At 46.9% G+C, this 13,379-nt stretch overlaps 2 protein-coding genes across 2 annotated transcripts in view; one reads left to right on the top strand and one right to left on the bottom strand.

The window, feature by feature from the left end:
- PSMB7 (proteasome 20S subunit beta 7) overlaps positions 1-10,806 on the top strand; it is a 56,470-nt gene extending 45,664 nt beyond the window's left edge. Inside the window, exons 7-8 of the mRNA XM_052648081.1 lie at positions 8,129-8,280; positions 10,575-10,806. Of these exons, the coding sequence (XP_052504041.1) occupies positions 8,129-8,280; positions 10,575-10,686 (264 nt within the window). The 3' untranslated portion in view covers positions 10,687-10,806. The remainder of the gene's footprint in view (positions 1-8,128; positions 8,281-10,574) is intronic.
- Positions 10,807-11,663: 857 nt separating this feature from the next.
- Positions 11,664-13,379, bottom strand: part of NEK6 (NIMA related kinase 6) — an 85,177-nt gene continuing 83,461 nt past the window's right edge. The window contains exon 10 of the mRNA XM_052647935.1: positions 11,664-13,157. Coding sequence (XP_052503895.1) covers positions 13,047-13,157 — 111 coding nt within the window. The 3' untranslated portion in view covers positions 11,664-13,046. The remainder of the gene's footprint in view (positions 13,158-13,379) is intronic.

Genomic DNA, 13,379 nt, shown 5'->3' with positions numbered 1-13,379 from the left:
GGCTAAGACCCAGGGATATGGTGGGTGCCCATGTTAGTTCTCTTACAACCTCGTCTTTTTCCTTATGCCCTTGAGCTTGGCACCAGTTCTGTTTCTAAAGTCTGTGTGTCAGGGCATTCCCGTCCGTTTATTCCTCCCAGCAGCCCTTGGGCAGAGGCATTGTCCCTATTCTTCCGACAGCCCTTGTGGCTGAGAGAGAGTTGAGCACTGTCTTCATTAGTAACCGAGTTCTCCCAGGCTTCTCTCGTCTTTTTTTGGCCCATTGTAGTTGTGCAGCCTTGCACATCTCTCCTAGCCTGAGCCCTGCTCAGACTTCTGCGCCATTCAGTGATCTGGGACAGACCAAGTTGGCAGGGACTTGGCTGGCAGTTCCTTGAATATGAACTCCCCTTCCCATCTCAGACAAAATCCTTTTTAATCACTCGTGAATCCCCAGCAGGCTTGCCCTTCATTATTTGCATCACACAGTTCTTGGATGACACAAGGAAAGAAATGGCAGCACCATCTAGACCTTAAAGACACGGTCACTAAATTAGTCCCCACCCTGGGCACCCTCAGCACCAGCTGCAACTCAGTTACGCCAGACAGTTCAGATGTTTACACAGGCAGACCGTGTTTACCCAAACAGCTCAAGCTGAAAACAAAAACTCAGACATTTTTGCTTTTATCACACAGTCCAGTCTGAAAAAAATTAACCTTTTCCACTATAAAGTATGTGGCTATACAGGGGGATACATCAGGCCTGTTAGAGGTACGGGAAGCATACTGCTTTTGGGGGACCGGTTTTAAACACTTTTTTGAGCTCTTTAAATTTTATTCAACCGTCAGCCATGAATGACTCCTTCAGGCCACATCAGTGGCATAGTCAGAACCTCAGCTTCTCAGTAGGCCACTGCAGAATATCCTGCCCAAACCTCTTCCTCTTGTTTGTTTGACTGTCTCTGAATGCTCTTGCTCCCTGGTCCCCAGTTTGGACTTACGCAGTTAGGGAATTCCCCCATTTTGTATTGATTATTTTTTTTTTTTTTATCTTTGTTTCATAATCAATTTCATGTTTTAGTTTTGGCAGAGCTGTGAAAGCATTTGAAGTCAGTGTTTCATTTTTTCATTTGTTGATATTCACACCAAGCGTTGTGCTAGCTGCTGGGATTGAAACGGCATGATTTTTGTCCTCTTTAGAGTCCAGACTCTAGTCACACCCAGAGTTTTATCTGTTCTGCTGTGATCATCAGAGAAATAGCATTTTTTTACTGTTTCAAGTCAAAGCGACAAAAGATTATGGAGATTTTCCAAAATGGAGTTTGGACTGCTTCAGTTCTTACTGAGTAAAATCGTTAGTTTTTAGTAAAGGAGCAAACTGTTCTGAACTAAATGGTCCTTGTAGATTTAATAGCAAATAGGAAAACTGGTGAAAATTGTGGGAGAGTTCAGCTGTGATGCCACCCACATCCTTGTTCCCCTCAGGCAAAGGCAGGAGAGCTGCTGCCGCCCCCGGCTCTTGGTGTGACAGGGGCACAGAAAGCAAGGGGCACCTCTGAAATGCCCTGGAAAACAAGAGCGCCAGGGAGTGTCATTTGTTATGAAAAAGGCTGAGTGTTTCTCTTTTCTTCAGCCTGCTTAACACTTGCACCTCAGCCACATAAATGGAATGTATTTTTCAGGAAATAAGCAGTTTTGTTTTAACTTCTTTAAAAATTTTAGTTACAAATCTGTTGTTTCAAATGACTTGCCATATATGTGTGTTTTCAGATTCTGCAGCTGTATATAAAATAGTAGATTGGGTTTTCAGTCAGATGCATATTTAGTACCTTGCCTGCCCCACCATAAAGCACTGTTCATAATGCACAGCAGTAGCATGCCCAGGGTTTATTTAAAGAGGATTAATTTGATGCTGAGCTGTCCAGGGTGCCCATTGGCTAGCTCCCCTACATTTTACTCTGGTGACACTCCCAGTCTAAAGATCACTGAAGTGAGAAGAGAGGTCTGACTGTTGCTGCAGACAAGAGTAATGTAGAAAAGTTTCTTTGCAGGACTGGTTTGGGCCTGTACCACTGTGGATGCCGAGGTAATCTATCAGTTTGTGAGTGTCTACAAAATGCAACTCTCTAGATAACAGGTTTAAAGTAAAGATTTAATACAGTCTCCATCTCCTCTGATGTTGCAGTGACAGTTTAAAACTCATTCTCTAAATCTCAGCAGACTTTATAGCTAGCAGTGGGCCAATATAAAGTTTAATAGCATTACAACCCATAAATCATCTTTTAAAGATGCTACTAGTAGCTCCAATATTAAATGCAGACAATCGCCTGTGTTATAAATAATTTATCAAACACCATTTCAGATTAGCCTTCCATGCTGAGTTATTTATTTTAGCCTTTTCTGTACGATTCCTAAGGCACTTTTTGAAAGATGCATTACTGGTCAGTTTAATGAACTTGGGGGTCTGTTTTGTCCCCTCAAGCACTCGGGTACAGCTGTGGTGACCATTACATGGCCGGTGCGGACCTCTTTGTGCCTTTTACAAGTGCTGCCCATTTGTCATGTAGCGGTAAATGGAGCTGCACATTGGAGTCCAGGGACACATTGTGCGATGCAGTGATGGAGACAAACAGATAGCTCTATAAAGTGCTGCTTGTCACAGCCGACTTGTAGTACAGTACATCACTCTTATTGTAATCTCATTTAAGAAGCAGGGGTGGCCCGGGGGACTGATATTCCCAGTTAGTTTGGTCTTTGTAGCCATAAAGCAGGAAGTGCTCCTTTTATATTCTCTGAACTTGGTTTAGGGAGTGTGCTTTTTGCTTGGATTAATTATTATAGGAACTTCTCCACTGCACTGTGTAAAGGTTTGCCAGCAGGTTTGTTTGGACCTCCTTCTCCTGGCCTGGTGTTTGGTACAGTCAGTCACTCTTCGGAGATAAATTATGTCCCTTGGAGCCCTCTGGCTTGCTGGATTAAATAAGTTACCAGTTTTTAAGCAATAGCCATGTGCCAGACCCATTCAGTAATCGTGTGATAAATCTTAAGTTATCATCACTATATTACAGAGGAGAGTGAACTCAGAGAGGTGGAATGACTTGCTCAAGGGTGCACAGCAATGAGGAAGTAGGAGGCTGGAGACTGAAACACACTCTGTCTGCCTCCAACCCCACTTGATGACCTTGAACCTGGGTTGCTCAACTAACTTTTGAGCACCGGGATCATGATGGTGATCTTTTCGGCGAGCAGCTCAGTTAAAGGAAGCTGCCATTGGCCTACATAGCTTTTTTTGTGGGGGAGGGTGGGTGGGGGGAGGTAGCCTGGATGACTCCGGCTGCTCTGCGTACACATTGAATCCAAGTTCCCCTGTGACTAGCAGTGTAAATCCACAAGCAGCTGGCCAGGGGAGGCTGGTGGCCCGGCAGTGGGAGAGCGCCTCACACTGGGCCTTAACAGCTGGGGTCACAGCCCGTGTGTAGCAGCTGTCCCCAAGTGGATTCTCCCTAGAACTCTGGTCCCTTTGCTGCTTCCAGAAAAGTGAGGTGGTTTCCCCATGAAGAATGAATCCTAAGGGAAGAAACAATGCTTCTGCACTTACTGTGACCCAGAGACAGATAAAAATGTGTTTTCCCTACCTCTTGCTTTTAGTCTGTGGTTTTTCTCAGTAGCTTCCCTAAATATTTGGTAGCACGTGTTAAAGACAAGACTTGTTTAATTGTGAAAATCCACTATAAAGAAAACACAGTATGAATATGCCCAGTAGCATATTTGCATATATGTTCAGAATTCTGGGTATGGAGATACTACGGTAAAGGACCATATTTGTCATAAGATACAGTTCCTGGAACATAGTAGGTGTCTGCAAATATTTGTTGAAGGCATTAACTATGTAAATAATGGGCAGACAGAAAAGCCTTGGTAATTTTCACCCTATTTGTCTTTTGAGGGTTTTTGGTGGAGGTGAGGAATATGTGAAATAAGACTTTGGATCTTAATGTTCATCTCTGCCATATCACCTTGTAGAAATGTTTAGGTGGTGGTCTGTGGGCAGTGCTTTTCCCACCATGGAAGTGACCATCAGAGGGTCTGTGAGTTGGCTCAACGAGAAATTGGCAACCACCATCTTTCTCTTGGGCTTCCCTGGTAGCTCAGCTGGTAAAGAATCCACCAGCAATGCAGGAGACCCCGGTTTGATTCCTGGGTTGGGAAGGTTCCCTGGAGAAGGGAACGGCTACCCACTCCAGTATTCTGGCTTAGAGAATTCCATGGATTATATAGTCCATGGGGTTGCGAAAAGTTGGACACAACTGAGCGACTTTTACTTTTCATCTTTCTCTTATACTTGTTCAGGTTCTGAAGATTTTTGCTGATGAGGAATGACACCCTGAATCAAGGGGCTGCTGTCTTCCCAACTTGGTCAGGAGCCCCCAGCTCACAGCTGAGACACGTTACCTATGAGCTGGTGTGGTGGTATGGCCCTCTGGCCCTAGAGCCCAGGGTCCTGTCTTAATTATTTGTGTGACCTTGGGCAGGTCATTGACTCTCTCTCTGCCTTGGTTTCTGACAACACCAACCTCAGAAGATAGTTAAGGGTAGGGGTAGAAATGACGATGATCATCAAAGTCTACCTCAGTACTTGACACACTATAGTAGGTGCTTTAACGTTTTCGGTCCTGTGTGTATGAGAGGTGGGTAGGACTACAGAAAGAAAAAAAAAATCAGAGACTTGAGATATTTCCCTTTTTAATGAATTGTCTTTCCTAGAATTTGAAGGGGTGGTAGTGGGAGGAATTTAGAAGGTTTATTTCCCCAATTTTTAAAAGCATTTTATGAGTAATTCAGGTTGTATGTAATATATTTTGCATTAATTTTTAAGTTAAAAAAATTTTAAGTTTTGTACATTCATCTACTCACATTAAAGAATATTTGTAAACTAGAGGAAGTCTCACCTGTAATCTCAGCACTGTTGGCACCTTGGCATCAGCGGATTGTAATGGATTGATATTAGATGAGCATGTCTCATATTGTGTGTATTTCAGGTTCTGTAAGTCTTCCTCATCCCCATCCTCAAGTATTAAATAATTTGGGAAATTTAAATCTGCAGGCCTGAGTGCTGCCAGCAGTGCTTGTGACAACCACTGAGTACTGTTGGCTGGCTCAGGGCACCGGCGTCAGTGATGAGAACAGCAGAATGAAGCAGGAGAGGAGAGGAGGCGGGAGGTCAGGAGCAGAGGTATAAGCAAGGTGCTTTGATACACAGACCCCACCCCCCCAGGTCCCCCGAAACAAGTTGGAATGATTTTGCGTTTGTTAACTTAGTGGTTGGTTTTTGCTGTTTCTGTGGTAGCAGCTTGAACATTCTAGCTTGAACATTCAAGCTGGTTTTAGAAAAGGCAGAGGAACCAGAGATCAAATTGCCAACATTCGCTGGATCATGGAAAAAGCAAGAGAGTTCCAGAAAAACATCTATTTCTGCTTTATTGACTATGCCAAAGCCTTTGACTGTGTGGATCACAATAAACTGTGGAAAATTCTGAGAGAGGTGGGACTACCAGACCACCTACCCTGCCTCTTGAGAAAACTATATGCAGGTCAGGAAGCAACAGTTAGAACTGGACATGGAACAACAGACTGATTCCAAATAGAAAAAGGAGTACGTCAAGGCTGTATATCGTCACCCTGCTGATTTAACTTCTACGCAGAGTACATCATGAGAAACGCTGGGCTGGAGGAAGCACAAGCTGGAATCAAGATTGCCGGGAGAAATATCAGTCACCTCAGATATGCAGATGATACCACCCTTAATGGCAGAAAGTGAAGAAGAACTAAAAAGCCTCTTGATGAAAGTGAAAGAAGAGAGCGAAAAAGTTGGCTTAAAGCTCAACATTCAGAAAACGAAGATCATGGCATCTGGTCCCATCACTTCATGGCAAATAGATGGGGAAACAGTGGAAACAGTGTCAGACTTTAGTTTTTTGGGCTCCAAATTCACTGCAGATGGTGACTGCAGCCATGAAATTAAAAGACGCTTACTCCTTGGAAGGAAAGTTATGACCAACCTAGATAGTATATTAAAAAGCAGAGACATTTCTTTGCCAACAAAGGTCCGTCTAGTCAAGGCTATGGTTTTTCCTGTGGTCATGTATGGATGTGAGAGTTGGACTGTGAAGAAGGCTGAGCGCCGAAGAATTGATGCTTTTGAACTGTGGTGTTGGAGACTCTTGAGAGTTCCTTGGACTGCAAGGAAATCCAACCAGTCCATTCTGAAGGAGATCAGCCCTGGGTGTTCATTGGAAGGACTGATGCTAAAGCTGAAACTCCAGTACTTTGACCACCTCATGTGAAGAGTTGACTCATTGGAAAAGACCCTGATGCTGGGAGGGATTGGGGGCAGGAGGAGAAGGGAACAACAGAGGATGAGATGGCTGGATGGCATCACCGACTCGATGGATGTGAGTTTGAGTGAACTCTGGGAGTTGGTGATGGACAGGGAGGCCTGGTGTGCTGTGGTTCATGGGGTCGCAAAGAGTCCAACACGACTGAGCGACTGAACTGAACTGAATGGTAGCAGCAGCCACCTCCCCCTCTAAGATGCTTTCTCTGCTCCCATCTTCACTGATTTCTGGTAAGGCTTTTGACCTCCATAGACTTGGGAATCCCAGGAGAGAACTTCTAAGGAGAGGATCCTGTTTGAATGAATTCTGTGGGGCTGAATACACACAAGAGAATAACTCATTTTATTGAGGCCACATAGGTGCCACTCAGAAAGTGGGAAAACCTGGTGGGATAAAGATAAGAATAACCCCCAGCCCCTGCTGCTGGGTTGCTGAGGATCCCACTTCCAGCAGGGCCTTCTCTGAGTCTGTAGAGGGCGCTCATGTCACTGGAATCCTACTTACTGGCTTTGGGCAGGTTGAGGAGCAGGAGCCCTTCTCAGTACTTGTAGACAGTGAACTTGCTCTCTTTGATCTCAGGCTGGAATTTGGGCCAGGCATCCGAGTTTCTCCAAGGATGTTGCTTGGATGAGCTCTGTATTTCAGCTTGCCAGTTGGACTCCATGCCCTCGTGTGTGGGGAAGGGGGCTGAAGCCCAAGTTAAAGTCTCTTCTTCGCAAGACTGGTTCATTTTTTTTGTCCTTGTGTGAAGAGATTGAGCCTGCTGTCCCCCAGGTCCTGCCCTGCTGCCTGTGGCGCCTGCCTTCTGCTTTCTGAGTGCTTGGTGTGAGGGCCCTTCCTGAAGTTTTGCTGACCCAGCCAGTGTTCTCACAGCTCCTTCTCAGTTATCCATTAGCCCTTAATATTTTGTGTTGTAGTTACTTGAATCTGGTGCTTCTTGAGTAAGAAATAAATTAATCTACATTTTTTTTACCAGTAATTGTTGGAGACTTAAGACTTGCTCTTAAAGGAAAGGTAAGTGACTCCCAGAAAGGAATCACTTCAGCAAGCATGCAGACTTACTAGTGGGAGGGGACAGGGTCTCTAGTGCAGGAGGTCTCGGCCTTGGCTCTGCTAGCATTTCCCCAGAATTGTGTTTTGGTGTTCATTTTTTTCACAGTGATATTGACTTTCTTTCTTATGTTACCAGGAAGCAGATTCCAACCATTTTGGACATTTTTGATCAAGGGTCGGCAAACTACAGCACATGGGCCAAATCTGGCCCAGCACCCGTTTTTGTTTGGTGAAGGTGTGTTGGCGCACAGCCACACCCACTTGTTTACGTATTCTGTGGCTGTTTTGTGCTGCCGTGACTGAGTAGTTATGATGGCGACTGTCCACGAACCCAGAACATTTACTACCTCGGCCTTTGTTAGACAAGTTCACCAACCCCCGTTTTAGATGAAAAAGCTGCTATCAGCCCACAGTCCTATTACGTGGCAGGTGTCTGACGTGAAAGTTTGTTGAAGAGGGCATGTGTGCATAAAGGGTTTGAAAGGCCTGGTTCTCTTGCTTACCGGCTGCAGAACCTTGGGCAGATCATTGAAGTACTTTTGAGACCTTTCCTTCATTAATGGGCACTAAAAATGATGCCTACCTCACAGGTTGGCCTTTTCCCCTCCCCCTTTTCTCTTCCTGCTTCTGACAGCACTCTGGACACCAGAGCAGGCCCTCCATTCGACTGGGAACACTCTTGTTGCTATTTTCTTTCTCAGGAGGAGGAAGCTAAGAAGTTGGTGAGTGAAGCCATAGCAGCCGGGATCTTCAATGACCTGGGGTCTGGAAGTAACGTTGACCTGTGTGTCATCAGCAAGAGCAAGCTGGATTTTCTCCGTCCGTACTCAGTGCCCAATAAGAAGGGGACCAGGTAAGTGAAGGCTTCTGGTGGGCCACCCTTACTATATTCATGGCATCCGAATAGGACTTCCTTTTATTTGTACCCATGTTAAGCCAGTGTACCCAGGCCAGCTTTACTCAATAGACCTTTGAATCAGTTTTTGACTGGGAACTGCTGTCAAGTATAGGGAAGTGATGTCATCTGTAAAATGTTGATGGGAGATGTTGAGTGGACAGATTCCTAGACTGTGGATTATGGGGAGAGGTTTGAATTCAGCATGTGCTGGCCTTTCTCTGCTTCCTTAAAGATGCCTCTGAAATCTGTGTGAAGTTCTGTGAGAAGGTACATTTTCCGGGGCAGCCAGCCCATAGCATTTTCTCCGAGTGGTTCAAGAGTCTGAAATGGTTATCAGCCATTGGTTAAAAAGTCTCCAGAAGTTAGCCTTTGAGAGCTAACTGGTGCTTCTTCCTATTGTGGAGGGAGCCATGCCACTTCCTTAGCGTGTGGCATGTGCTGAGCTGGCGCTGCAGCCCAGCTCAGAATGGGCGAGGGGGCGAGGTGTGCATCAGTTTGCTTATGTAACTGGAAAGTGGCCAGCCCTGGTGGCAGGTGAGCCGCTCAGCAGCAGTCTCGAACGGCTGTGCAGCTGCCTAACCTCTTCCTGGAGGCTGAGCCACTCAATACGTGGCTCCTGAGCTGTGCTCCAGCGGCCTTCATCTGAATGTACGCAGGAGCAGTTAGAAACTCAGCCGCGAGTTTGGCTAGAGGAGAGCAAGCACACCCCCTTCCTCAGTGCTGCTTCAGCTCCCACCACATGTACTCAACTCCAAGTCGGGTAATTCACAAGGAAAGGAAAGAACATTGAGAAGTAGCAGGTGTTCAGTGCAGTGTGTGCTCAGCATCGTGGACCCGCGGAGTGTTTGAGACAGGTAGGACAGCACAGCAGAGAAGAGCTCTGGCTTGGGGTGGGGACTCTGGGCACCTGTCTTGGATCACCTCGGGCCTGGACAAGGTGATCTCTGCTGAGCCCATGGGACTCCTCGGGCCCTGGGTGGGAAGGGAAGCAACCTTTCGGGCCTGGGCTGTGTTGGACCTGGCCTTGCATGTTCGCACTGGCTCCTCTGCAGCGTGGTATTGCGGTCCCCTGTTGCTTCAGGTAGAAGTGCTCCCTTTGTGCTGCTGAAACCAGGTGCCAGAACCCAGGGTGGGAGGAGACTCCACTCCTCCCACAGACTTTGTGGTTCAGGAGTCCAGCACACAGGAGTCCCGTGGGGCCCTGGCTCCAAGGCCACAAGCCTCCAAGGGTCCGTCCAGTTGGGGAAGGAGCACCGTCTCCACACCGGAGCCGGGGGTGGGCACACCTGAAGGAGGTGCTGCTGCTCGGGCCCTTTAAGAGCAGGGTGGGGACTGTGGGGGGGTTTCACAGAACTTAAAGGCCCACTGTTCGTGGCTGTACAAACTCCTGGTTTTGTACAGAGCTGTTATGCCACCCTTTTTTCTGTCTCCTGCCCTCTTTGAGCACAAGCTGCCAGGTGAGAGGATGGCTTTTCAAGGAGCACCTGGTCATGGCACAGCCAGCAGCGTCCGCGGACAGAAAGTGTCTCAGCTGCAGACAGGCGAGAGGAACAGGCGGACCTGTGCTGCTTCGACAGTGTTGTCTCCCTGGTCCCACTGTGAGATTAGAGGCTGCCAAGCTCAGAGAAACCTTTCAGATTCACCTAGGCCAAGTGGTGCTGGGTGAGCGTTAGTGGTGATCTACCGTGTCCCTTTAGGGACAGTTAACTCTCCCTTCTTGAGTCTCAAGTGTGGTCAACAGTGACAAGCCCAGAGTCTGGCTGTGGGTCATTTTTGTACTGTTAATGCTTCCAGATATTTTTACCATGTTTAAGGTTACAGTTACGTCATCCGGGGCAGTGGCACCTTAATGAAAGGATTGACTTCCTGCTGGTTACTGAAGGTAACTTCAGTATTAATGGTTATTAATGCTTTAGGGAGGTTGAAGCTTGAAGGCAGAGGAACAAATGCATCTCCTGGGGATGCGGAGGTGGGGAAGGAAATCCGAGGGTCCACTCAGTGCCAGGTGCTCGATCTTACCTCTTTCCACGTGCATCCTGTCTTCCTGTAGCCCCATTTTGTAGCACTTAAGAGCCGAGGAAAGTGACCTTTGGGGGAGTGGAATCCCCCCTGCTTCGAAGAACTGGGAGTCAGGAGAGCCAGGACTCCAGTCTAGGCCGGCTTGCCCCCTAAATACTTGTCCCTCTCTCTAGCCCTCTGTCAGGCCCCTAGAGGATCCTAACTCTCTGCTTTTGTCTTTCTCTCACTAGGTTTGGCCGGTACAGGTGTGAGAAAGGGACCACTGCTGTCCTCACTGAAAAAGTCACAACCCTGGAAATTGAGGTGCTGGAAGAAACAGTCCAAACAATGGACACGTCCTGAATGGTGTCAGTGGCTAGCTGGCTACCGCTCTGGAAGACTGGGGGCAATGGAGGCTCCCCCTGTAAGGCATTCGGCCAGCGTTTGCTGAATGAACCCAATAAAAAATGAAAACAAAATTAAGTGGCTGAAGTCAGAGCTAGTGGTTTCCCACCCCTTTGCTAACTTACTTTTCTCTTTGTTCAGGGTAGTCCCAGGTTTCTTCCTTTTCTTGGCTGCTTAGGATGAGTGCAGCACAGCCAAGTAGGAACGAACCACTCATCGGTTCTCAGTACCGAGAACAAGCAGGTAGGTGGACAGTGTTGCTTTGCTCTGGCTGCGTGACCCTGGGTGTACTCCACTTTGCCCAGTTTCACAGACGTCCCAAGAATGCTTGGGACTTACTGTCTGTTAGGAGATGACTGTTTTTCCAATACTCAGGCCTGCTGAATGGCTGAAATTGTGTACCTCCAGAGGGTCCTTGTACTAAGCAGAATTGTTCTCAAGGGGTTGAAAGTTGATGGCATGCAGAAAGCTAGTTCATCTGTGTCCAAAGACGATACTGCCAAGGGAGACAGACACAGTAGGGATTCTGAGAGCCATAAGCAGAATATTTGCAAAAAGTCTGCCTGGAATCAGAAAAACTTTCAGTGCTAAGTGCCAGACAGACAGAGTCTGACTGTCCTCCAGGGCCTGCTCATCTTGGGGACATGAGAAAGGCCCGGTGCCATGGTCTCCCAGAGTGAACCCAGTCTTGGGCAAGCTGCCCCGGTTAAACTGCCAGGAGTGGGGTGCGGAGAACAATGCGATTATTTAGGATAGCAACTTGGCTGACGATTTATCAAAATTATCTGGGGAAGCTTAAAAAAATTCCCAGATTACTCAGTGTCTGGGGCCTGAGAAATTGTGTTTTTAAAAGCAGCTTTAGAGATTGTGCTGCAGTGTGAAGCTGTTTTAAAAGAACTCACGAATCATACGCATTCACAGAAGGACCCCTCTTACCCATTTTATTTCAACCATGGAGGATGAGTACAAAGCAGAGGCTGCATCTGAAGAAAATCTCTCAAACGCGACAGTATTACAGTAGAACAGAGTTCACACAAGAAATCGGCACACTGGCCCGACCCAAATCCTTTGTCCCCAGGAATGCCTGACCAGGACACCAGTGGGGCGGACACATGCGCTGTCTGGAGGGCTGAACTGTCACCAAGTCAGTGGGCGACTATGTAGACCATTTGAGGATTAACTTGAGTGTAAAAACAAAATTCAGACTACTTCCTTCAGAGCTTCAGTTTTCCTTAAGTTCACATTTATAAATTAATCTTCACAGTTAATCCTATTTGGGAGCAAGAAATAAGTGAACATACTTCTGGTTTTCTACAAATACTACAGCTGTACGTTAACTCTTGACTTGCATGGTCCGTGGATTTCAGCTTTGTGAAGGGGTGAGTAGCTACCATTTTTGGATCATTTGCCATGAGCTAGATAATTTACATATTTTATCTCAAATTCTGTCAGCAACCCTGAAGACAGATGTTATTAAGTCCATTTTATAGATGCGGCAATGGTCTCAGAGGTTAAGAAGCTTGCCCAGGGTCATGCCAGGAAGGTGCAGGACCAGCACAAAGCCCATATAGTTTTATTTCCTATGCTTCTCAGCGAGGAAAACACTTCACACTGATCATTAAATGAACCCCCAGCATTCAGGCCAGTGATGAGGGCCCGGTGCTGGCGGGTGTTCAGAAGAGGGCTGAGCCGACTGCACGGAGAACACTCATGGCTTTCAAATACTCTTTGCCTCTATGTCAGATGCTGGGTTCACCTCGTCGTCATTTATCAAGTTATAAACAGAGAAAAATATTAGGAAAATCTCCACTCTACTTAAAAAAAAAATATTTCCACTTTCTTCCCTTACAACAGAGTAAATTAAGCACACAGCTTGATTGTTTGAAAAGATTCTAAGAGCTAAACTTGCCACTATCCATTTTAAAAGGCTCACTACAAATCAGAGTCTCCTGTATTCTCCTGTTACTACAGACCTTAACAGGTCACTGAAGGAATTATCCAAAAGATTCACATTACAGTCCAGATATAAGGGGTGTGTCAGTGGCTCACTGAACCATCCACCCCTTGCAACCCAGCTGAGAGTGTTCACAACAGTTTAAAGAAAGGAGTTTCAAATGTGACCACCAGTAGCACGTGACCAGTGCCCCTCCCCCCAGCAGCCCTGTATTCAGCATCTGCTATGAAGCCTGGGCCCCTCTTTGGGGAACCTGCTGAACCCTCTAGTCTTAGTTGGTCCCAGCTACCAGGTGGCCACTTCGGAGAAGACTCAGGTAAGGCAGGTAAGGTGTGGCTTCTGAGAAGGCACGCTGCATCCACGCTCAGGTGCTTGAAGTCCACACGTGCATCTGTTTGGCAATCTGGTGCACATAGGTGATGTCGGGTCTCTGGTTGGGGTCAGGGTGGATACACATGCTGACCAGTTCTCGTAACTGCAAAAGACAGATGATGCCTATTACTCCCAAGCAGCTTTGTTGAGGTTCTGTATTAATTCATTAACCCTCACCGTTCCTACACGATGAGCAGAGACATTCAAGACGGGTGAGTGGTGGGCGCGCAGGGCCAGTGTTTGGCCTGTCTGGTCCCAAGGCCAGGTCTTGGAGACCCTGAGAGTGCTGCCTCCAAAGAATTGTGAACTTCTGCCGTCTCCACTC

This window comes from Budorcas taxicolor, chromosome 11, assembly GCF_023091745.1.
Source record: "Budorcas taxicolor isolate Tak-1 chromosome 11, Takin1.1, whole genome shotgun sequence".
NCBI classification, from domain to species: Eukaryota; Metazoa; Chordata; class Mammalia; order Artiodactyla; family Bovidae; genus Budorcas; species Budorcas taxicolor.
This window is presented reverse-complemented; position numbering and strand designations above follow the sequence as displayed.